The sequence below is a fragment of the Coffea arabica genome, chromosome 1e (genome assembly GCF_036785885.1).
Source record: "Coffea arabica cultivar ET-39 chromosome 1e, Coffea Arabica ET-39 HiFi, whole genome shotgun sequence".
Taxonomy (NCBI): Eukaryota; Viridiplantae; Streptophyta; class Magnoliopsida; order Gentianales; family Rubiaceae; genus Coffea; species Coffea arabica.
In genome coordinates, this window is record NC_092311.1 from 41250124 (window position 1) to 41276903 (window position 26780).

Genomic DNA, 26780 nt, shown 5'->3' on the forward strand with positions numbered 1-26780 from the left:
CGTTTTTGCTGATTTGTAGATGCTCTTCTGTCATGACGCGCCCGCGTGATGACGTGTGGAACGCTCACGGTCAGAATCGTCAGAAGGAGTTCCTGCCCGCGTCATGACGTATAGAGAGCTCACGATCAGAATCGTCAGAGAGCTCTCTTGCTCTCATGGCGTGCCCGCGTCACGTTTGCGGGAAAGGTAAAGATTCAAAAAAAAAAAGAAAAAAATTTTTTTTTAAACAAATAAAAAAAACATATATATATAAACAAAAATAAAATAAAATAATAATAAATAAACAATAATAATAATAAACAAAAAAAAACCATAAAAAGAAACCAAAAAATTTTTTTTTTCTCTTAACAGTAGCTATTTCTTTTCTTAAAAAAAAAAATTCTTTTTCTTTTCCTTCTTTTCTTTTCTTTCTTTTTTTTCCTTTCTTTCTTCTTCTTCTTTCTTTCTCTTTTCTTTCTTTCTTCCCCGCTGCTCCCCTTCTCTCTGTGCACGTCGACCGAGAGCCGCGCTGCCACCCACAGACGTCCTCCTACCAGCTCCGCCCAAGCCGCGAGCTCTCTCCCTCTCCCTTCGATCCGCGGCCATCAGCCGCAACCCACGTCTTCAACCTCTCTCCGCCGACAGCTCCTCTGTCCACCGCCCGCCGCCGTTGCTGATGCTCCATCGCCGCCGCCCAGTCCACCATTGCTCCACCTCGCCACTCGAAGCAGCCGCGAGCTGCCGCTGCTGGAGTCCAATTGTTGTCCGCTGCGTTTCTCTCCCTGCTCTTTCTCTCTCTCCGCTCGAGCTCGCCTCCACTCCCGCAGCTCGACCGCCGAGCCAGCAGTCGCCGCCGCTGTTCACGCCACGACCACGCGCCGGCCGCACGACCGACTCATCCCCAAGCTCCCTCGCGTCTCCCCCTTTCTCACACAGTGGAGGTACTCATCCCCCCTCAACTCTTGCCTATTTGTTGGGAGAATATTCTCTGGGTTTTATGGTTAAACTCAATTGCCGAGCCCGTGGATCCATTGTTAGTTGATTAAATTAAGTACAGTTTTTGGGGTCTCACTGCCATTGTGATTGAATTTAATTGCTCACTTGGGGAACTGTAGTGCCCATTAGATTGGGTGCTCCGTTGTTAGTGTTTTCTTAGAATTCTTGAGAGGTATTGCTGATGCTCTGCCTGGCGTTTTCTCTTGATATTTCCTTTGGTGCAATTGTTGAGATTTTGGACTGCATAGTTTCTGCTTTTGACTAATTATTTGAGGGTCATTGGTGGGCGTTACTTGGCCTCCTGCTCTGCTTGGTTATTGTGATTTCTTTGCTTTTGGAGTGTGATTTGAAACCGGTGGCACTGGTTGCCGTATTCTCCCTTGAATTTGTTAACTTTATTTGGTTGGGCATGTAGTTGACTGCCAAGGACTTGTGAATGTGTTGTTCTTGTGGAACTTCTGAACTGATATTGCTCGAGTTAGCATATTCTAAACTTCTAAACTGTTGTTCACATTTTGGGTGAGTCAAATTGGCTTTTGACTGTGCGTCGGGGATCACTAGCACCTACTGAATTGCATTTGCTGGGTCCGTTGGTTGTTGGTATTTCTTTTGTTGTTGGTATTTGTGTGCTGTTATTTTTGTTGGGACTTCTGTTGATTAAGTTGATTGCTCCGAACGATGGCGAGGCCCAAATCATCTTCTAGGTCTAGGGCCCCTAGAACCTCTCAGTCTCAACCCCAAGCCTCCATTCCCGTCAATATCCCTATCAACCAACCTACCGCTCCCGGTGTCCGAACTAGGTTGGGCAGGGGTAGGGGCGCCCATGTGGCCTCCGCCACTCATCTTGGAGGGCATTTGGAGTTCACTAGGGCCGCCGATCAGAGGCGCTATGCTCAAGCTTGTGAGCGGCGTATCATTCCGTGCAAGTGCGCGGACAATATTACTATGGCTTTTCTGGGTATCCACGAGGAGGTTGAGTGCATGTACACCGCCATTGGATGGCGCCCCTATCTCACTATCTTCCACCCCCCTTTGTCGAGTTGACTAGGGAGTTTTACTCCACTTTTGAGTTCGAGTTACCTCCTAGGTATACAGTTGAGACTCCCGATGTCATTCATTTCCGGCTCATGGGTCAAGAATTCAATTTCTCTATTACCCAGTTTAATCTGGCTTTTGGTTTCATCACTCGGGAGTATGCAGAGACTAGGGAATACAGCGAGAGTGCCTGCGATTATGTGAAGCTTTTTCTTTCCGCCTACCGTGAGGTGTGGGAGGACATGTCTGTCGACCGGCAGCGTTATGACCCCTCTAGGTCTCGGAGCTCCTTTCTGGAGGACCCGAGTTCTCGATATGTGCAGCGTCTCTTAGCTTACAGCTATTCGGGCAGAAAAGACAGCTCCGGTATTATCTCTCGGCCGGAGCTCTTCTTCCTTTGGTGCATGAAAAATGGTTTTAAGGTCAACTTGGGGTGTTGGTTGGCGGCACAGTTCAAGTCCGTTATGGCTAAGAAGAACAAACCATTGATCCTTGGGTCGTATATCACGCACTTGGCGGTCCAGCTAGACGTTCTGAATTTACAGGATCACAATCTGCACTCGGCCTGCGACATGGAATATCTCATTGCTGACCGCTTAGAGAAGATGGGGGTTCTGGAGCTTGTCGATGGCCGCTACCGATTTGTGCCCCCGGGACCACCCCGCGCCCCACCTCACTCTTCCTTCACCCCTTTGGCCCCGGTTGGCTGTGATCCTGGCCCCTCCACGTCCGCTCAGCCACCTCCATCAGCAGGGGCTGAAAACTGGCACCAGCTCAGGACGCAGGTTCAGAATTTGAAAGCCCGAATGATTAACATCGATAACAATCTGGCGGCTATGGCACAAAATCTGGCGGTTTTCCTGCAGCACTCGGGTTTCCCACCCCCACCCCCAGCACCACATCACCCTCCACTTTGACCCGATTTCAGGGAAGTTTGGTTGCTTTCTCTCTCACTTTTGCTTTTTATTTGACACATTGAGGACAATGTGTCCTATAGGTGTGGGGGGGTCTATAGTCTTTTTAGTTTTTAGTAGTTGTTAGTTTTATTTCTAGTTGCTGATTTTCTTTTCTTGGTGCTTATCTCTCATGTGAATGTCAAAAATAAAAAAAGCAAAAGAAAAATGGATGTTGGCTTGTTGACTCTAATTCTACTTTTGCCAAGTTTTTTAAAATAAAAAATGTATCGGGTTAATGTGGTTGGGTCCAAGATATCTCCTTGGTGAATATCGGACTGCTTGATTCTTTTGATTTCTTTGTTAACTTTTCTAAATATAGGGAATGACTGTTGGCGTTTTAATGTGAACTGGTCCAATATTGACTCCAGTTCTCCATGTTTGGCAATAATGAGGCGAGCTACTCCTATGCTTGGTTGTTAGTGTTGTTATTTTACGTTTTTTCATTGTTTGGCTGTGAATGAGCTTGACTGTACTCCGCTATTAGTTACTACTGAGTAACCGGGGATCTGCACCTAAAAGTGTTGATTCTCGCGTCAAAAGGTAGTACTTTTTATGAGTACGTGGTCGTATAACGGTAGGAGCTGAGTAACCGGGCTCATTCATCTAAAAATGTTGGAGTTCGCGTGAAAAAGGCTCCGGCGGCTAGAGACTAAGTCTTTTTGTTTTAATTATTATTATAAAAAAAAAATCGAAAAAGAAAAGAAAAAAAAGGAGAGAATAAATAATAGGAAAGCTTGCCGGTTTATGGACTTAATATGGAGACTTGTGTGAATATTTGGACCATTAGCTGAATATTGTGTGCCATTCATTTTTCTTAGAGTAGTTAATTCGGAAATTGAAGGAATTTGTGGTTTAGAGGCTAACTGGGGGGATGCTTCTCGGATTTTAATCACTAGTGCTCGATATATGGTTTTTCTTGATATCTTGGCAATTTGGTAGATGGAACAATGACCATTATCAAATTTTGGTGTCTGTACACTTTTCTCATGCTTGAGGGCAAGCATGGTTTAGGTGTGGAGGGGATTGATAGGTTACAATTTTATTATTTATTTTATAACTAATTTTTCCTATTACCTGACCCGATGTGAACTAATTGTTAGATTCTACTCACTTTTAGTATTTGGTATTTATTTCAGGGAGTAGAACAAAAATATGATAACAAGTATCAATTTGACAGAAAAGGAATGCAAGTGGCAGCGCTTGTCCTAGGGGCAATTTTGGAAAAGATAAAAATCTTTGGGCCCTTTCTTTTGGGCATGGGTTGGACCGAAAAAGGGTTGGTTCCTTTCCTAGCTGGAAGGCCGCACAGGAGGTGATAGCTGGAAGGAGAGCCGCCACACATGGGAGTTAGGCATGAGAATAGGAACTATTAGATTGCAGAGAACAAGCACTATTTTTCTTTAGCTTCACTTTGACTTTTCTTCCTAGTTTTTCATTGCTTTTCTCCACGCATGTCAGGAGGAAGCAACTTTTTCCTTTAGCTTTGAGTTTTCCTCCATGTACCTTTTGAGTGGCCTTGCTCTACGGATGCTAGGAATAAAAAAGAGATTCAATTGTTGCCTGTGACTTTCATTTGCTTTCTAATTGTTCGATGAATTGCGGCTTCCTGAAATGCAGACAATGGCCGTGACTTTTGTTGAAATTTCTCGTGGACTTAGTTTATCAAGTATATGAACTAATTTCCTCATTCTAGTCAAGAAACGACGGATGCTTTGGGTTGCCTAAAAATTGTGAGATCGATTTAATTTAATCTTTCCCTTTTATTTATTGGTATTCGCATATTCCTTGATTGCTATGTTTATGGTTATTCAATTAATTGATTGTCTTGGATCCGGATAATTAATTGATTTGGTAACCTATTGTCAATTAGGGCATTAAATCCGTAATTGTTTAATTGTCCTGAAATAGTGACAACTGGCACGATTAGATTCGTGTCAGGGGGATACGCGGGCTAATCTAAAATAACCCTGGTAGTGCGTTATTTGGTTAGAATAGGACTCCTCTAATACGTAAGGCAATTGGGGAATTAAATCTTACGGGCGTACCTAGAATTATTCCCTAATTAGAGTAGTGATTAACGGACGTACCTTAATCATCGGCACAGTAAGAAGGGGTTGACTGTTATCGCTTGTTTGGTAGTTATAACCTATTTATTGAAAAATAATTGGGATTGCCTTTGCTTCGATGATCAATTAAGTGAACCATTGCTGAAGTTATTTCTTGGCTAGACTTTTAATTAATATTACCTTAATTTTAGTGAATTGCCATTTGACTTTTAGTTGCCTACTTTATTTTATTTTTAACTGTTCTCTTGTTTTAATTGATTTAGACGTTTAATTATTGTTACTCTGAGTTCAGTGAATTATTGTTTAATTTCTAGTCAGTTATTTATTTTTATTTTCTTATTTGAATTTACTTGATTGTCATCATTCCTACAAAATCACCCCCTGTGTTACTTTGAATTTCTTAAGAGACAAATATACCCAATCCCTGTGGATACGACCCTACTTGCCCTGTCTACAAATTTATAATTATTTGTGAGAAAATAACCATCCCCTTTCGGGTATATCGGATCAAGCAAACTCTTCGGGAACATGGTGAATCAAGTAACCCATTGCACACCTAGAGTCCCTGCTCCAGTACTTGGAATTGGGTTTTGGTCATTTTAACTGGCAATTAGGTTTAATTTTTGTTATTGCACATGCTGACAACCTGTTATAAGTTTCATTGGAGAAGTAGTCATGTTTGGTATTTAAAGAGTAAATTCATATCACACTTATAATTTACCAATTTTATTACCAAAATTACCATATTACCACCTGATGTTACTCTGAATATTGAAAACCTAAATGAACAATAATGCAATTGTTGCCAAATATACCAATCTTGGATGTAGGGACCACTATTAACTGGTTGTACCGGTATTTTAATGTAAAATATTCACAATTTATGGCAATGATCGGCTGTAGCATTATCCCGCGGGTCTAAAATTTTACTGATAAGTCTCTTGATTGCGTGCATAGATTAACACTAAAGTAGTCGATTATAGCTATACTAGACTAACCATTTGCCCATCTTGAATAGCTCTACAAAACTATATGATGAAAAATGAAAAATGGAAGACTATCAATATATTCTTTGGTCGAATTCCTTGTATTAACCCGAGATACCAGTGAAGATTGTTATGTGATTTAAAGTTCAAGACAAAGCATATGATTAAAAATAAAGGCAACTGAGCCTTTGGTACGACAAAATTGGGAGCATATATAGCCTACAAAACCTTAAGTACTACAACTTGACAAAAGTGTAGACAACAAACAACTGGCACAAATTAGAGATGAAAAGTGGGACATATGTGTTTGGAACAGGTGTTAAAACTTGAAAAGATAACATAACCAATGCTCTATTTTTATGATAAATGTTTTGCTGTTCCTAGATTTCTGGTAGTTAGTTCTGCTTTGAATTAGTCTAAGATAGATATATCTGTTGTAACAGAACAGATTCTCTAGGCTGTATTTTGTACTTAAATACCATGGCAATCGATAGGAAGAAAGGTAGGGAAAACGTCATCTGCTAGCCTCTCCTCTTCCTCACCTCTGTTCTACATGGTATCAGAGCCTATCTCATACGAGCTTAGGTTCTGATCCGCAACATCCATGACAACTGGAAATACTCAGGTTGTTCTCCCAAATACTCATGACCCAGACAGTCCTCTAACCTTGGTCACCATCCACAACTCCATCAAACTTACCTCCACAAATTATCTCTCCTGGAAAACTCAGATCGAAGCCATCCTCATAGGTTATGACTTGCACAAATTCATTGACGGTTCGCATCCGTCTCCTCCTGCCACCATCACTGTCAACAACGCAGTTTCCCCCAAGCCTGCATATCAGACATGGCTGAGACAAGACAAGCTTCTGTTTGGAGCGCTGGTGGGCACGATTTCACCCAACCTTGTTCCGCTCGTTGCTCAGTCAAAAACATCTCATGATGCTTGGCAAGCCCTCGCCAACACCTATGCTCGTCCCTCTCGTGGACATATCAAACAAATCAAAGACAACCTGAAGAACATCTCCAAAGGATCTCAATCTGTTACCGATTACATGCAAGCCATCAAGACCAAAGCTGATGAATTTGCCATCCTTGGAAAACCACTTGATCATGAAGACTTAATTGAAAAAGTTTTGGACGGTCTTGATGACACTTTCCAATCCGTCATTGATGCAGTCAACAGCCGTGACACGGTCATCACCTTTGACGAACTCCATGAAAAACTCATCAACAAAGAGCTGTCCTTGCGCAATTCCTCACCAGGTTTTCCAGCCTCTGCCCACCTCACACACACACAATGCTCAAATCAGCGGTCACCGGGCAATCACCCACCATGGCCTGCTCGTCCTCCAACCTTGCAGTCAGCTCCCAGTCACTCCAACCGACCAATGCGTCCATTTCTGGGCAAATGCCAGTGGTGCCATGGTCAAGGTCATGTCGTCTCTCAGTGCACTCTCTTCCGCCAACAATTTCCTCACGCATCACCACCATCACGCCCTGTCAGTTAACCGCCACTTCGTGCACCTTCTCCATGGCAAGCTCAAGCTCATGTTGCTACCTCAACCTCCCCTTCACATGATCCGTGGCTATTGGACAGTGGTGCTACGCATCACATTACAACTGACCTTCGAAACCTCTCCTTTCACAACCCCTATACTGGTCCAGATGAAATCATGATTGGAGATGACTCTGGAATTCCTATCACACACACGGGTTCAACTTCTCTTCCTACTTCTTCTCACTCTTTCACTCTTTCTAATGTTCTTTGTGCTCCAACCATGAAACGTAATTTAATTTCCATTTCTCAGTTCTGCAAATCAAATAATGCCTCTATTGAATTCTTACCATCATCTTTCTTTGTGAAGGACCTTCAAACGAGAGCCATTCTCTTCCAAGACCAAACTAAAAATGGTGTCTATGAGTGGCCCAACTCCTCGTCTTCATCACCATTGCTTGCTTTCTCCACAATAAAAACCACATACCCTGCCTGGCATCACAGACTTGGTCACCCATCACTACCGACACTCAAACACATGGTCTCATCATTCAATCTGGATGTCTCAAGTTCTTCCCCTCTCAATTCTCATTGCAATTCTTGTCATTGTAATAAAAGTCACAAATTACCTTTCTCTGTATCTACTTTATCCACTTCTTCTCCACTTGAAATTGTCTTCACGGATGTTTGGACTTCACCCGTTTACTCCATTGACAACTTTAAATATTATATTCTCTTTGTTGATCACTTCACAAAATATATGTGGTTGTATCTGCTGAAACGCAAATCTGATGCTCGTAATGTTTTCATTTCCTTCAAGGTCTTGGTTGAAAAATTCTTCAACTGTGAAATCAAAACGCTTTACTCTGATAATGGTGGCGAATATCAGGCCCTCTCTTCCTTCTTAACAATCAATGGCATCTCTCATCTCACCTCTCCTCCTCATACTCCTGAACACAATGGCTATTTCGAACGTCGCCATCGTCATATTGTTGAAACTGGACTTTCTCTCCTTTCTCAAGCATCTATGCCTCTGACCTATTGGTCCTTTGCCTTTTCCACAGCCGTATACCTTATAAATCGTTTTTCGACACCTACTCTCAACAATGAGTCTCCATTCCTTAAACTTTTTGGCACTGTTCCTAACTACAATAAACTTCGAAGTTTTGGCTGCCTCTGCTATCCCTGGCTCCGTCCTTACACCTCTCACAAACTTGAATCCAAATCAACTCCTTGTCTCCTTGTTGGATATTCCTCTACTCAAAGTGCCTATCTCTGTCTTGATATATCCTCCAACCGATTGTACACCTCTTGTCATGTCCGTTTTGTTGAGTCTGTTTTTCCCTTTGCTAACTCTAATCTCACCCTTCCTCGGGTCACTTCCTCCACCACATCCAAATGGTGTTCTATGACTTTACCTGTCATTCCTTCTGTGTCCTCCTCCGTCCCAACACCCTCTCAACCCCAAGGACAACCTTGGTCGTTGCAACCCGCATCCAGTTCTGAATTATCACCCACCTCCTCACCTCCTACTCCAGCTGAAACTATATCCACACCACCAACCCGACGCACTCATCTCCTCAAGGCATCATTACTCGGTCCAAACACAACATTCACAAACCCATTCAAAAACTCAACCTCAATGTTGAACTTCACCATCCCACCCCTTGTGCCCACCACCATCAAGCAAGCCTTGAAAGACCCTCAATGGCGGCAAGCCATCTCCACAGAATTTGATGCTCTTCTTCGTAATGGCACGTGGGAACTTGTTCCATCTCATCCTACCCAAAACTTGGTAGGGTGTAAATGGATTTTTCGCATCAAGTATTTACCTGATGGCTCTGTTGACAGGTACAAAGCGCGTCTGGTTGCCAAAGGTTTCCATCAACGCCCAGGGGTTGATTTCTCCGAAAGCTTCAGTCCTGTCATCAAACCAACCACCGTGCGTCTAGTTCTTAGCCTTGCGATAAGTCAGGGCTGGTCACTTCACCAACTGGATGTCAACAATGCCTTTCTTCAAGGCACACTTTCAGAAGCTGTGTTTATGTCTCAACCTCCAGGCTTCATTGATCGTGATCATCCTCACCATGTCTGCAAGCTTCGCAAGGCCATCTACGGCCTCAAACAAGCACCACGTGCCTGGTATCATGAATTACGCCAATTTCTGCTCACTTCAGGCTTTCATAACTCTACGGCAGACACCTCTTTGTTCATATTCAACACTCAAGGAGTTATTCTTTATCTTCTTGTTTACGTTGATGATATCATTGTTACTGGAAACACTGCTCAAGCTGTACATCAGTTTCTTCAGCAACTCTCTATGCGCTTCTCCTTAAAGGATCTTGGAGACTTACACTACTTCCTGGGTGTTGAAACGCTCTCCCATGACGATGGTCTGTTTCTCAGTCAACGAAAGTATATTGTTGATCTTCTTCAAAAAACTCGGATGACTGCGGCAAAACCAGCCACTACACCTCTAGCAACAAGTCCGCCTCTTACCTTGCATGCTGGTACTCCCTTGTCTAATCCTACAGAGTATCGAACCATTGTTGGAAGTCTTCAGTACCTCTCCTTGGCCCGTCCAGACATTACTTACACAGTCAATAAACTTTCTCAATTCATGCATCAACCAACGAACGAACATTGGACTGTTGTCAAACGCTTACTTCACTATCTCTGTGGCACGTTAGATCATGGCATAACACTTCGTCGTAAGTCATCTCTTAGTCTTCATGCTTTCTCCGATGCCGACTGGGCCGGCAACAAGGATGATTTTACTTCCACCAGTGCTTACATTGTTTATCTCGGCCATAATCCCATATCTTGGAGCTCCAAGAAACAGAGAACTGTTGCCCGATCTTCAACCGAAGCTGAGTATCGATCAGTGGCTGCCACGGCCGCTGAACTCCGATGGATTTGTTCTCTCCTCACTGAACTTGGCGTTCTATTCCCCATCAACCGGTGATTTATTGTGACAATGTTGGGGCCACAAACCTTTGTGCCAATCCAGTATTTCACTCGCGTATGAAGCATGTTGCCTTAGACTATCATTTCATTCGTGAACAAGTACAAAATGGTCTCCTCAGAGTCTCTTATGTCTCAGCTTCTGATCAGCTTGCCGATGTCCTCACCAAGCCCCTGTCTCATCAACAATTCACCATGGTTTTGAACAAGATTGGACTCACTCCACCACCGTCCATCTTGCGGGGGCATGAAAAGATAACATAACCGATGCTCTATTTTTATGATAACTGTTTTGCTGTTCCTAGATTTCTGGTAGTTAGTTCTGCTTTGAATTAGTCTAAGATAGATATATCCGTTGTAACAGAACAGATTCTCTAGGCTGTATTTTGTACTTAAATACCATGGCAATCGATAGGAAGAAAGGCAGGGGAAAACGTCATCTGCTAGCCTCTCCTCTTCCTCACCTCTATTCTACAAAACTTCGGAAAACAGAAAAGACAAATGAATGACAAAAATCCAAATCCCGTACATTTCTTGATTCATATACACGCAAACGCGAGGACAATGATAGAAAACTAGATGGGGGTACATCAAATTAGCACTAGCAGAAGAAATATCAGTAGCATTTTAAATGGACGAAAAGTTACTGCAGGCAAAGGTTTGATTTTTGAAGCTGGTTTAAGGGATTTTGCTAGAGTTTAAAAATCTATATATAACTCCTTGTAGTTTAAGTTAATGTGTCATCGTTAGTTTTTTCATAAAAACTAACGGTCAATAATAACAAGTTAAAATTAAACTAATCAATTGATAATTTTAACCTTTCATTACTAAAAGATTTGGCTTTTTTTTGTTTTTTATTTATTTGTTTTATGGTATCCTTTCGTCTTTTCTATGTCTTATTTATTTTTTTATTTCCCTTCTATCTCTTTTGTATTTGGAGAAAATTAAGATTTTGTAGGCCAAAATATGTGTTTTCAAAATCATCTCTTCTTTTCTCGAGAGAGAGAGAGAGAGAGGGCAAAAAAGGAAAAAAAGGCAGTGAAAAGGTGAATTTGTCAAATTATTAGTTTAACTTTGATTTTTTACTATTGACCATTAGTTTTAACCGAAAAACTAATGATGATACATTAATCCAATAATGAGGGGATTATATATAAATTTTTAAATCATAGGAGGATTATGTGCTAAAGTACCTAAGTACAGCAGGATAAACGGTAATTTATCAAAAAAAAAAAAAAGCATTCAGTATGAAGAGGAAACCGTCTTCCTCTCTGTAGCCTTAAGTGTTTTTGTGAATTTTGACGACTTTTCATGATACCACTGCAATATTCTTTGCTATCATTAGAGGGAAAGAAACCAAACCTTTTTTATTCTTTGGTTGTACAGTTGATTGAGCACTGATTGATGCAAAAGAAAATGGCAAAAGCTTTAATCTTTTTTTTTTTTTTATTTGTTGGTATGCTATCTAAACAAAAGAATAATTGGGACCAGGAGAATGATTGGAAGAACCAATTCTAGGATATAATTTTTTAATTTTCATTACTATTTACGAACAGTTGACATTGTTTATCTTGCCATGAGTTCAGACTTCAGACTAAAGAAATCATTAATTCCCGCAAGGAGCCATAGAGAGGCAGAGATCACTTTTTCTGATCCTAAGACCCATTTGACAAAGAAGGGCAATTCTTTAATCAATTGCTGGTGGAAATTTTTTATTTATTCTGCCCAGTTTCAGTACATATTTTGTGGATTTAATTAGTGGGGAAAATCACATCAATTGGGACTAATTAAGCACATAATTAAGCATTACAAGCCAGAAAGGAGGAATTGGACGTAGTTTTGGGCTTCCATAGAGATTTGATGAGAAAAATGTAACAGTGACGTGTTTAATAAACTTCCAAGAAATCCAAAGTATAATAATCGATACGGAAAATATTACATTTTCGTTAGAAAAAGGATAATTTCATTAACAAAAACTGCATGGCAGTAATTACATCATAAACATTTCACAAATACATGAGATAGAAGAAAACTTCTTCTGATCTGAAGAATCAACAGAAGATACCACCCACTTACTCATCACAAATTCAGATGGGTCTTGCAACTCCAAAATGATCATGTTTTTGATAATCGGATTTAGTTTTCGGCTGTTTCATTTCAAGTCCAAATATCAAGTTTAGATATGATAGAATAGATCTAAGAAATCATAGATTTGACAAAACAAATGTGAGAAGAATCCCAATCTAACAAGGAAGACAAAAGAAATTTACCAAAACAAATATCACAAGGAATATTATAGGAGAGAGGAAACATCAAAATCCTAAGAGTAGGTGGATTTTCACGGAATGATGCAAGTGGTTTTTTTTCTTTTTTCTTTTTTGACAGAGTTTGAAATTCTTATTTAATTTCTAAAATTGTAATAGATTGGGCGAATCTATTTTCTGTGTGGATATTGTGGATTTACATAATTCCCATACATAAATTCAAAGGGACAATGAGGAGTCCTCTCTCCCAATTGTACAAAGTGCAGTTGCGTAGTTATAGGCTGTCCAATCCATTCCATCAAATGCACGACGGAAGCAGACACAAGTATTAGACGGATCATCATTCATCACCATCCCCGAATCAGTTATCACACGACCACTGGTTTCAGCTGACTACTAAATCAATCAACAGATTCCCATGAACTCTCCCATTCCAACTGAATTATGTTTAATTCCTTTCCCCCTGCTATCATGGTCACCTCAGCCCACTCATCACATGGTCGTAATTCGTATTCCAAAAAAAAAAAAAAACCAAAATGAAAGGAAAAAAAAAGGATGAAGATAGTAGTAGTAGTTCATTTACCAATCTAGCCTAACTGGTAATCTGTTGTTCTTCCTTTATATTCCCTTTGAAACCAATCGCAATCTATTTTCCCTTTTGCTTTTTTCTTGAAAGAATCCAAGCCTTAACAATTGAGAGGAGGAGAAATATAGCAAAGAACCACGTCTTTTATTGACTTTATCTTTCATTAGTATTCACGAACTATTGTAAGACTTATTTTTGATGTCACAAACTAAATTATGGACATAGGTCCCAACGATTATCAAGAAAATCATTCGGGACAGTTTTGTGCAAAATATATAAGAAATAACGTTGAATGCACACAGTATAATTATAGAACAGAATTTTGTGAGTCTCACATATAATATGAAAAAATGGTGTATAAGATGCAATCTGAACCTTATATTATATATATATATATATATATATATATATATATATATATATATATATATATATATATTTGGCCATCAACCTTTCCTGCCATGATTTGCGCAAGTTGTTAAAGAAAGCTAGAGGTCACTTTTTCTTCTCCTAAACCCCAAACCGATAGAGAAGGACAATTCTTTAATGAATTGCTGATGGAATTTTTTGCTCTGTCGAGTTGTAGACTAGTAGTACCGGGCGGTGGATTTGAACATCCAAGATATGAAGAATGTAATAGACCTGAAAAACGTGTTTAATTAAGATCCAAGAAATCCATAATATGATTACCAATTGATAACGAAAAAAAATGTTCATAGTAATTTATGAAAAACATAAAAAAAAGTAATTTACGAAGATGAAGCTCTATAATTTTACCTCACTCGCTTCCATTACAATATCAAAGTTTATTCGGAACGTCCTTTTTTTTTTAGTATAAAAGAGATTGTAAGCCTTACAACAGAGGAAGCAGACAGCAAAGTGTTTGAGTTGTACCTTGAAAACAGTCAAACTAATAATCTCACAATCAATTGGCTAATGTCCTTTCTAGTTGAGTTGTACCTTGAAAACAGTCAAAATTGATTATGATATTGTTATGTTTAATTACAAAATAGTAGAATGTTTTATCTGATAATATCATTGCAACAGTGAGTAAATTGCCAAAATAATCTTCCTATAAAAAAAATGAATATCAAAATGATTCACCTGCAAATTTTATTCCTTTGTTAATGTATCTATTTCCACATAGACTCCAAATGTGTCGGTGGACAAAAATCATGTTTGGTTTCTCTTTCCATTCTCATGCCAAAATTTCTTTGTCCTTCCCCAGCTCTCCCCTTTTTTTTTTTACCTTCCCACCCCTTTTCATGCCTTTTTCACCCCCAATTATCAGCACAGGATTCAAATCTTGAACTTGAAACAGTAAAAATTCTAAGAGCCTTCTTTCCTTTCATTAGCTTTTTTTGATATATATTTTTCAAGCCATACAACTGCTTAGAGAAGCTTGATCTTGATTTTTTTTTTTTAAAGAAAAGAAGTCATTGCGGGAGAAATGATGGCTAAGGGTCTTATGACTTAGCTTTTGTAGAACATTTCTTCTTCATAACTTTGCGAGGTATAAATGCTAGTGCCAGCAGGATGTCGTTTTAACTCAGGATTTCCTCTAAAACGACAAAAATGAGTTTAACTGCATATCAAAGGTTCTTTTGAAAAGCGGATTCCTCAAAGTTTTGCGTATGAAAAGTATGTTTTCCAGCCGATTTTGATTACGAATTCTCAACAGTTTGAGACGATGCAAGCATGCAATTGCAGTCTTTTTCATCACATTTTATTATAAGTATTAAGATATACTAATGTCGCGCAATAATTTCGTGTAAAACAATTTATGTCAATTCATGAAGATTTTTTTTTTGAAGGACAATTCATGAAGATTTAAATACAAATAAAGAAAAGGCAAAGATCCAAAATTCCAAAACATAGGCTTCTTAGTTTCGAAATTATTCAATACTTACAAGTTAGCAAATATTTTTCAATTGCAAGTTGCACTTCATGGATGTGCAATCAGGGGTTTGATGTATACCTAATTTTTTTTTTTTTTTTTGTCAGAAAAGAAACGTGGTCTGCTAAGTACTCGAACCCATTTCACGAGGGAAACAAGTATTCAATTATTTCCTTTGTCTCCATTGATATGTTGATAGTATAAATACCTTAAGAGCTTATGCTTATACCAACATCACAACAAACATAGTCATATAATGTGGTTGATCATGAAGGTTTTTGTCTTGCATTTTGTTGTTTTACTTATTCTGTTCGGTGTCTCGCCTAGCCAAGCTGCTACTCATAACTATTCATTTGTGGTAAGTATAACTTAGTTTGAAGATCGTAATCATTCGTTATGAAGCATTTTAGTTTTTCTTTTTCTTTTTTAAAAAGGAGATTCCAAATCTTACAATAAGAGTCGAACCCAAAATTTTATTATCACTTAACTAATATTTCTACCAGTTACATTGGGTCTTAGAGATGGAAACATTCTAAGTTTAGCGCCGCATAAAGAGTTTTTTGCCCCAAAATCATCAAAAATGTTTTCCGTGGCAGGTTTTTTTACCTTTAAGTAACAGTTGATGTTTATTAAGTGATTTGCAAATAAGTAGCTTGAGAGCTTGTATCCAAAATTGTTTGTTACCAGTGATTTCTGCTTTTTCTTTTATACCTTGTAAGAATGAAATATGAGCTTGTATCCATTAATTTTTTTTGGGCAAATAGAAAATTTATGACTTTAGGGATTTCACTACTCTCTCTCTCTTCCCCCAGGGAAACAAGAGTTTAACATTCAACACAAACGAATACTACAAAATTCCAAATTGCTCTGTTCTTCTCCCCATTTCATCATAAGCTAGCCCATGGCTGTTTGATTTGTTGCAAACATTTCAGAATTCCGAAGATATAGGCATAATGCAATGTTTACATTCTCAAATAAGCCAACGTACTGTGCTAAATGTCAAGTCATCTATCATTGATTAGTACTAATAACCTACAGCCAAGGTATGGAGTTTGAGTTGTATCTAGGCATGGAGTTTTACAGCCAAGGTACCCATGGTCAGATGGTCCAGAGTTCATCACTCAGTGCCCTATCATGCCTGGAAAATCTTTCTTCCAAAAGGTCATAATCACGGAAGAGATTGGAACTTTGTGGTGGCATGCTCACAGTGATTGGTCTCGAGCAACAGTTCATGGCGCAATCATTATTTACCCCAAAAGAGGAGATAGATACCCGTTTCCTAAGCCTGATGCAGAAATTCCCATCATATTAGGTGCAAATAAAGGGATTAATTCTATTCTTTGATTATATTTCCTGAGGTCAATTTGATTTGGTAATAAATCAAAATCACCCCATTTAGGAAATCATTTCCCTGACAATCAGTCTGACTATTTTTATCAGTTTGTTACTGTGTAGTCTGATTCAACTGGTGCATTTCAAATTAAGAAGGGTGATGGAATCTTGTTTTGACTAGTTTAGTCATTGCATTTTATTTTCTTGTATATTAAATTTGGACTAGATCCAACTTTTTGCCTCCGAACTTGTACCTCATTCTCAGTTTGCACCTTATTCTAAACTTCAGTTTTAACACTTTGCATCCGAATCTTTTATTTTGATAAACTAGGACAAATTTGAGAGGTTATGGTGCAACCAACATGTCCAAAATTGAAATTTAAGGTACACACGATTAAAAACAGAAATTAACGATTAAAAATGCTTCAATGCAGGAGAATGGTGGAAGAGAAATATAACAGATGTGGTGGAAAAATTTTTACATAATGGGGGAGACCCTGAGATGTCTGATGCTTTCATGATAAACGGCCATCCTGGCGATTTTAATTCATGTTCAGTTGTACCAGGTAAGTGATACAGGATTAAAAGGACCATTTTCAATTGGTTCGAATTGTGTGATTTCTCTGAAACCTTGTCATTTTGCAGATACATTCAAGTTGAATGTAACTTCCGGAAAAACTTATTTGCTCCGGATGGTCAATGCTGTCATGAACAACCTGATGTTCTTTGGCATTGCAAACCATACTCTTACCGTTGTGGGAACAGATGGAAGCTACACAAAGCAATTAAAGAGTGGTTACATTGCTATAGCCCCAGGACAAACCATGGATGTCTTGTTAGAAGCTAATGAAAAACCTGATCACTACTACATGGCTGCTAAGGTTTATACCAATGTCACTGTTTTTCCTTACGACCAGAATACCACCACGGGAATAATCCAATACTTGGGAGATTACAATGCAACTTCATCTCCAATCTTCCCAAATCTCCCAGCTGCCGATGATGCCAATTCAACATATAACTTCACAGGAAGCCTTAAAAGCTTAGCAAGTCCAGAACATCCTGTTCATGTCCCAGAAAATGTGACCACTAATCTATTTTTCACACTCTCGATAAACAATGTCTCGTGTGAACCAAATAATAATTGTACGGGGCCTGCAGAAAGCCGGCTAAGAGCTAGCGTTAACAACCAAAGTTTGGTATTGCCCCAGCTCGATATACTTCAAGCCTACTACAATCAGACTCAAGGAATTTATGACCCTGACTTTCCCCACTTCCCACCGTTTGTGTTCAATTATACAGCAAAAAATCATCCTGTAGAACTACAATTGCCTAATATAAGTACCAAAGTTTTAGTTCTTGAATATAACTCCACGGTCGAGATAGTATTCCAAGGGACGAATCTGATTACGGGGATAGATCATCCGATGCATTTGCATGGACACAGTTTCTACGTAGTTGGATCAGGTCCTGAAATCTTTGACAATGTAACAGACACTCAAAACTATAACACTGAGGACCCCCCTTTTATGAATACAATTGCTGTTCGCAGGAACGGCTGGACAGCTATCCGATTCAGGGCCAATAATCCTGGTAAGCATCAATCTAGTTGCCTTTATGTGCTACACATATATATATATATATCAAGTCCTCAGGCGCTTCTAACCTGGTGTATGTGAAACCTTTCCCGCAATTGCAAAATTCATACTCAAAATCTTCTAACCTGGTGTTTGTTTATCTTGTTTCAATATAGTTTGTTTTATTAAAAAAAAATTTGTTAAATGTGTCCGGCATAGTACTATTAGCCCATGTGCATCACTATTTGTGTGTATTTGTAAGTAAGGATTATAACGTCATAGGGCTCACCTAATTCCTTGCAGGCGTGTGGTTCATGCATTGCCATTTCGAGCGTCATGTAAGCTGGGGAATGGGAATGACCTTCATTGTTAAAAATGGCACTGGCCCGGGAGAACAAATGCTTCCTCCACCTCCAGACATGCCACCTTGTTAGATGCTGCTGTGCCAAATGCCAAACTTAATAATATGGTTACTTTGTGAAGCAAGTGATGAATGGTGCAGAATTGAAGAAAAGTGTGCTTTTAAATTTTGTATTCTTTTCTTGATTTTTGAATGATCATAGATAAAAGTTTCTAATCTAGGTGTTGAAATGTTGCAATAAATCGGTTTTTTTTAGTAAATCTGTTTCTTTTTAGTCGGTTGGATGATAAAATATCAAATTGGATAAATTACTAATAACCTCGAAATGGTTTTGCATATTTCTAGATGATCTCCCTTATACCTTAAAATAATCCACATAGCCCCGTAATTTTATGTAAGGTGAAGACTAAACAAAAAGCACCTCCACTTACGGTGATTGACCTAGAGATGCTCCGAAAATACGTGTAATGAAATTATAATAAGCACTTAGTTTCTATACTTTTGCATGGATATTCACTTAAATTGCTCATAATTTTGTACATATTTGCACAATTCCTCTATAATTTTATGTAAAGTAGTTAGATTCTCATTCGATCTTATGTCAAAGCATGAAGAATTAGATACAAATAAGATCCAAAATTTCCAAGTATAGGTTTCTCGATCAGGTTTGATGGTCTAATTCTTAACAATTGATGCTATAAATATTCATTCCAATTGCAACTCGTGCTTAAGGCAAGTTGATGATTAAACTATTTGGAATATAAACAATACTAAAAACAATAAAATTGTTGAACAAATAGACCAAAGGTCAATCGGTTTGGTGTACACTTTTAAGTTTTTATCTAAAGAAAAGAAACGTGGTTCGGTTAGTATTACAGTGCATAACAAGTGCTTTGTAATAATTTTCTTTGTTCTCCATTCATATTATGATAGTATAAATACTTCAAGAATTTGAGCAATTATAGCCATCACAATAAAGATATTATACATAGAGGGTTTAGTGAATCATGGTTTGAACACTTAGCAAATAAATAGTACTCACGATTGATCATGAAGGTTTTTGTAATTGCATTTTGTTGTATTACTTATTTTGGTTGGTTTCTCACCTAGCCAAGCTGTTTTTCATTATTATTCCTTTGTGGTCAGTATAATGATAGGGCAAATTACACTTTACCCCCCTATGGTATAGTTAATTTTGACATAATCCCCCTATAGTTTTAAAAACTATATATAACCCCATCATAATTTGGATTAAAGTATCAAAGTGATGGAAATGATTATCCGTGACAAAACCTATGAAAATGTCAAAATTACGCTTATTTAAAAACTAAAATTGCTGAAGTGACTAAAATATATAAACATAATATGTGCGACACTCAAATCCTGTATGATTTTATATTTTACCATATAACCTCCTTATAGTTTTCAATATATATACATAATCCCCTGTGGTTAATAAATAATTTTCAACTTTATATAGGGATATTTTTGACATTTTAGTTTACTCTGTTATGTATTGCAAATTCCGTCACTTTGATACTTTAATCCAAACCATGAGGGGGTTATATATAATTTTTAAAATCATAAGGGGGTTATGAAAAAAAATACTAAACCATAGGCCAATAAAGTGTAATTTTCCCATAATGATATTCCTTGTGAAATGTAAAGCATCCAACGTACGTAGAATATACCATATGAAAAGTTCTTTAAACATCAAAACACCAATAATGTTTGAGAGGTTCCTTATGCATTCCTATTCAATTATTCAAACAGAGGCTAAAAGCCTGGCCAATACTTACTCGAAATATTCTACGTGTAACGCCCTGAAGTCAACCGGCAAATGAAGGTCAACTCAATTGGAAAGATTTGTTCATCTTACTTTAGCAAAACCTAGATTTTGAGTTTTGGTGCTAGCAGATTTTGAATGATAAACAATTTATAATATCATTAAAAAAATGTGCCAGTAGCTTATCATGTGATTTTGCGACGAGGGAATTTTCTCCTCCACCTCAAAATTTTTCTTTTACCCAAAAAAAAAAAAATCAAGTCAACTGCCGGAAAAAAGTCTCAACATGCGGTAGATCAGGGTAAAAGAGTAGGCTCCCAACTACAGTGGCGAGACTTTGGTAAAGCAAATCGCATGAGGCTTGAAATCTTAGCCAGCCAGATGGACTCAAGAAAATTTTCTTGTAACAGCTTTTTTTGGCCCTGTGTTTTTTAGCCCTTTTTCTTGTATTGTATATAACTAATTTTTGGTCATTGTTAAGTTATCTCAATCGCAAAACGGGATCATTTGATATATTAATTGGCGTTCTTTTGTAATTACAAGTTACTATGATCATTAAGGAATTTTTCAACAATTATTTTTGTTAATTAATTACTAACAGTTAATTAGTGCTATAATTATTTAATCATCAAATATTAGTTTCTAATAAGACATAATGTCTCAGAGTATATGAGTGATCTTTTCTCATGTAATGTAAGTAACTGGGTTCATAATTCTGCCAAGGAAGGTAAGTATAATTTTGCAAATCTAAGGGAAGGCTAGTGAAATTGTCAAGGGTTCTGAAATTATCCCTTATTTCAGGACACTTGTTATGCTTTTTTTTCACCCCCAGTATCCCTTCACCATATTTCCTAATTCTGATTTAATTCGTTTTTCAAATAGTCATGTCAAAATCATGAATACAAGACTCCTCTGAATAATGGGATGCAAATAGACAAATTAGATTAGAGTGTTTTATTTTGTATTTATTAGCTTCATAATTCAAATTTAAGTAAATTTACAATTTTTACTATTATAACAATACAATAAATCTAATAATTAGGGAGAAAGGTATTTTAGGCACAATAGAATACTAACACCAGATCCTACTTAAACTAATGTACCGACCTGTGTGATAGATTATTACTAGCCTTTCAATATTCCTGCACTTGTATAATCATAATAATTTATATTTTCCAAACCTTCAATTAAATGTGCAAAGGACCAGATGAACCACTCCTTTCATTCTCAGAATTTCTGCAGAGTCTTTTCAACCCGTCTTCTGTAATCCTCCCTGGTAGCTCAATGTATAACATTGACGCAGTAATCTTCTTTTACTGTGTACTTACTTCTTGATGTTATAAATGCAGGATATATTGGCATGGCTCTATCATATGCTCTTTCACTCAATTTATACCTTGCCAGTTCCGTCCAAACCCAATGCATGCTAGAAAATTCAATTGTCTCAGTAGAAAGGCTGGAACAATACATGCACATTCCCAGTGAAGCTCCAGAAGTAATAGAAAGCAATAGACCGCCTCCCAATTGGCCTTATATTGGTAAAGTGGACATACAAGATCTGAGGCCAATTGACTCATCTGATTTTCCAAGTTTTGCATACACGCCTTTATCTCTTGACTGCTGGCCTCAGTGTCCTGCTGAAATTTCATAGTATTAGAGGCTATGGTTTTAATCATGTCTTCTAGGGACATACCTGAGGCAGAGGAGGGTTGATTCCTTGTTTGATATTGTTGCTGGAAGCCCTGCTGTCTATTGGGGATGAAATTTTGTTGCTTATTTCCCCCATAGCTCAGATTTGGATGATCCCTCCAACCCGGATTGTATGACTTGGAATAGGGGTCATACTGTCTACGTGGCATGGGCATGTTACCAGCCATGTTTGCTTGCTCAGTTCCCTCCTCTTGTAACTGTGGGCACGAGTCAGTGGTATGACCAATGTTCGTACAAATCCCACACACTTTGGCATGCTGTACATTTCTTACAGCTATCTGTCGAACAAATGAGGTTAATTTAGATAACTGCTGTTGAATGGAAGATGAACTTACCTCGTTGACCTTTCTCGTAGGAACATCCTCTCTCGTACCAAACTGCTGGCAGCTCTCTGCCATTCGCTCGATTAGTTCCCATGCCTCTTGGGTAGTCTTATTCACCAGTGCACCACCACTTGCTGCATCAATGATATTTCTATCGTTCATCAGTAGCCCCTCGTAGAAGTACTGAATCAGCAGTTGATCACTTATTTGGTGATGAGGGCATCGGGTACGCAGCCTGGTGAACCTCTCCCAATATTCATACAAGGATTCCCCGTGAAATTGCTTGATGCCACATTTTTCCTTTCGCAAACTAGCAGCTCTGGATGCAAGGAAATATTTTTCAAAAAAATTTTTCTTCATCTCTCGCCACGTGGTGATAATGCCTGCAGGTAGACAGTATAACCAGTCCTTTGCCGAATCGTTGAGAGAGAAAGGGAAGGCCCTTAATTTAATTTGTTCATCAGTTACTCCCGAAGGCTTCATACTCGAACACACCACATCAAATTCCTGCATGTGTTTGTGGGGTTCCTCTCCTGGCAGACCATGAAAAGTAGGCAACAAATGTATTAGACCAGGTTTTAATTCAAAAGCTGCATTCTCACTAAGGCGAGGAAAAGTTATGCAAAGAGGTTGTTGGGTCAAGTTTGGAGCAGCCAACTCCCTTAATATTTGTGTGTTTGCCATGGCGACGTTCTCTTGGTACGAATCACTCGAATTATCGCCACGTAAATCTGTCAACTCAGCCTCTGGATCTAGTCTTTGAGATACCACACTGGATTGCTCCTCTCTGAGTTGTCTGGTCTCTTTTCTAGTTCGGCGCGCAGTCTTCTCTACTTCAGGGTCGAAAATTAGTTCGTCTGTACGAGAAGAACGAGGCATAAACTAAAAAAATACCAGAAAGAAAAAAAATAAGAAAGCAAAAATAAATTAGATTTAAAAGGGAACAAATAAATAACGCCAGCTCCTGGCAACGGCGCAAAAAATTGACAGGTCGTCGAGCCTGTGTAATAATAAAAAATAGAACCTAACTACCACTAAAAGCAGTCAACAATTAATCCTAGGTACTGGAGCAGGGACTCTAGGTGTGCAATGGGTTACTTGATTCACCATGTTCCCGAAGAGTTTGCTTAATCCGATATACCAGAATTAATTAGTTGACAAAAATTACTAAATAGTAGACAGTGGCAAGTAGGGTCGTCTCCTCAGGGACTGGAGATATTTGTCTCTTTCAAATTCCAATTGGTAAGGCGGGATTTCACCGAAATGAAACTAAAAACAATTAAACAAATCAACTAAAAATAAATAATTAACTAGCACGAATATAGCAGGAATTAAATCAAGTATAGATAAATTCTAGCCAAGGATACAACTACTCAGACACAGTCCATTTATCCGATCATTGATGCAAGGAAGGTTCTCTTAATTTCTTAATAGGCTAGTTATAGTCGCCGATGAATTCTAATAACCAATTTTTCCTTAAATTATTGATAACCAAGGTACGACCATTGATCACCCCTAACCAGAAAATACTCCTAGGTACGACCGTAGGAATTAATTTTCCAATTGCATTAATAACTAGAAAAACCTAGCCCTAATCAATAACACGCTACGAGGGTTATTTAAATTAGATTGCACGTTACCCTAATGTGTAAACACACCAGTTGCCACTAATATTAATCAATCAAACAATTACGGATTTAATTGACTAAATTGGCACGAGATTAATAAATCACATTGAACATCGGGCCCTTGAAATCCAATTAATAAAATAATCCCATGAAACTTCAAGCAGACAACGTGCAAATATTAATAAATTAATGAACGCGTGAAAACTAATTAGATCTCACAGATGTTCGGGACTGCGCTGTCGAATTGACCCTTGACTAGATGGAAGACTTAGCCACGCCGCATAATTAAATCACCACACGAATTAATGGATTGCAAAGGCATTGCGGTTTTTTTACTAGAAAGTAAGGAATAAAAGATGTTTTTCCCGTTGAAAAATATTGTCGAATACCTGGCGTGTGTCAGAGGCCAGACAAAAGAAAGAAAACTAAAACTAAACTAACAAACTAAACTAAAAAAAGTGTGCTCCGCTTCTATATGTTATCCCCCTTTTAAGAACCAAGAGAAAGATGACTCAAAGCTCATCCAGTGGTCCCCACGAAATAGCTCAAGTCCGCCGAATTCTTCTCCTCGTTTTGAGCCTCAGTGCGGTCCCCACCACTTAGCCACAAGCCTCCAAATTTCTTCTTAGTTTTTCTGGCTCTCTACGTTGCTTTCTTCTTAAGAGCCAAATGCCTAAAGCCCTTTTACTTTCCTCCGTGGTCCCTGCCGAAGTCAAAGGCCCAAGCCTTGAAGTTCTCTCTGCCGAAGTCTCTGGTTGTAGTCTTCTTAGTCAACAAAAATAAAGGAATGGGAGTCCAGTTCTTTTCAGCACTGTGGCACTGGCCTGTGGCTTGTTTGAAGTCTCAATTATCTCCAGAAAGACTCTCATGTTTGGTAGTTTTCTGTTCCATTCCTGAAATTAAGTCCACAAACCAAATATAAGTAGATATTCGCAATTAACACAATATTTGACAGGGATAAAAAGGAAAATTACTAATAAAATTACTAACAAATGACTATCAGAGAGTGTGTCTTCAAAACTGCATATTAGTTTAATAACCGAGAATGAATCCGCATCCAAAATGAAGACCTTAGCAAGTGAAATTGCCTCTCTTGCAGATAGTGCTTCTGCTAGTTCAGCCTCAAATGGGCACTTGGGTTTTTTTAGAAAACCGGCAATGAATTTACCATCATGATTGCGAATGACCATACGAATTCCAAATTTATGATTTGTGGTAGATATTGACGCATCGAAATTAATTTTGTGGTGTGGGAACGGAGGCATGGTCCAAATCCTATCTGCACAACAATCTTTGCATAAAATATCAAATTTGTCCTTCTCAAATCCAAATCCAATTTGGACTTCAAAGTGGTAATTTTTTTCATTCTAACAAATTTTGCTGTGGAAATAAAATTTGAGCTGTGACAATATCATTTGCCCCGAACAGTAAACATTAATACGTAATAGATGTTTGCTTGTGGCTTTAGAGAGGCAAATTAGATGGCATTCACAGGTACTCAAGAACTAATTGCACAAATTTCAGACAAAACATACGTGAAAAAAATTAATCAAAATGCAAATTTGGATGATTTGTCGGCTAGTCATGAATGCCTAACTTTTCCAACTAATTTCCAATCTAGAAGGTGGATGGAACTTTTTTTTTTTTTCTTAATCTGACTTTAATAATAGCTATTCAGTCAAATAATGCTTGTTTATCTCATTTATCTGCACATACGTTTGTTTGTCATGAGTAATAAAATTGCCCTCCAATGATGTTGTTTTGCTCGCTTAATTTAGTTGGAAAACTAATGAAAAGATGCCTTTAGTCAATAAGTTCACAGTAATATGATAGAGATGCATTTTAGTTTTGTCTAAAAGGCAAAGAAGAATGTCAACTGTTTGAGTATGCTAAAAAAACTCGCTCGATATTCTTTATTTGACTAAAGGAGCTCTAGAATGCTAGAGGTCACGTTTTCTTCTCCTAAGGCCCAACCGATGGAGAAAGACAATTCTTCTGGTGGAATTTTTTGTTCTGTCGAGTTGTAGTAGCTGGTAGTGGATTTAAATGGTGAAAAAAAAATTACAATCAGTGCAAGCTAATTACAGCCTAGAATTAAATATCAGCTCCGATAGTGATTTGATGTGAGGCAAGACAAAGAGGTGTTGAATAAAAATGAGATAAGAAGAATGTTAGATAGACTTAAAAACGTGTTTAATCAACTTCCAAGAAATCCACAGTATGATCACCCATTGATCCGGAAAAAGTGTTAATTACAATCTTCATACATATGTAAAGTGATTTGTTTATTTTATTAAGATGATGCTCTTTAATTTTGCTTTGCTTGCTTCCATTGTAACTATTAAAGTTTAGTCGAAAACCCTTTTTTTTTTTGGAATAGAAGGGATTCTAAATCTTACAAAGAAAGAACTGAACAATCAATATTGAACCGTCAAAATATCCCTACCAGTTGAATTGGTTCTCGGAAACAGTCAAAATTGATTATGAAACTATTATATTTAACCACAAAATAAAAGTGAATCTTATACTATCATTTAAACAGTGAGTATACTGCAAAAACAATCTTTCTAGCAAAAAAATATCAATGCCGAAATGATTCACTTGCAATTTTTGTTTCTTTTTTAATGTACCTATTGCCACATAGACTCCAAATCCTTGGATGGACAACAAATCGTGTTTGGTTTCTCTTTTCGTTACTTTTTTTTCAATAAAAATTTTTCATGCCATACAACTGCTTAAAATACCCTGATCTTGTTATGGATAAAAAAAATTTAATGCTGCAGAAATGATGGTTAAGAGCCTTAAGACTTAGCTTTTATAAACCATTTCTTTTTCAC

The 26780-nt window shown here is 38.1% G+C and overlaps 1 protein-coding gene across 1 annotated transcript; it reads left to right on the top strand.

Moving 5' to 3' along the window:
• The first annotated feature begins 15474 nt into the window (after positions 1-15474).
• Positions 15475-18756, top strand: LOC113704334 (laccase-14-like). Its single transcript, XM_072056131.1, has 5 exons — positions 15475-15584; positions 16265-16538; positions 16993-17124; positions 17204-18151; positions 18439-18756. Exons 2-5 carry the CDS (start codon positions 16361-16363, stop codon positions 18567-18569), a joined length of 1389 nt encoding a protein of 462 aa, XP_071912232.1. The 5' UTR covers positions 15475-15584; positions 16265-16360; the 3' UTR covers positions 18570-18756.
• Positions 18757-26780: the final 8024 nt, after the last annotated feature.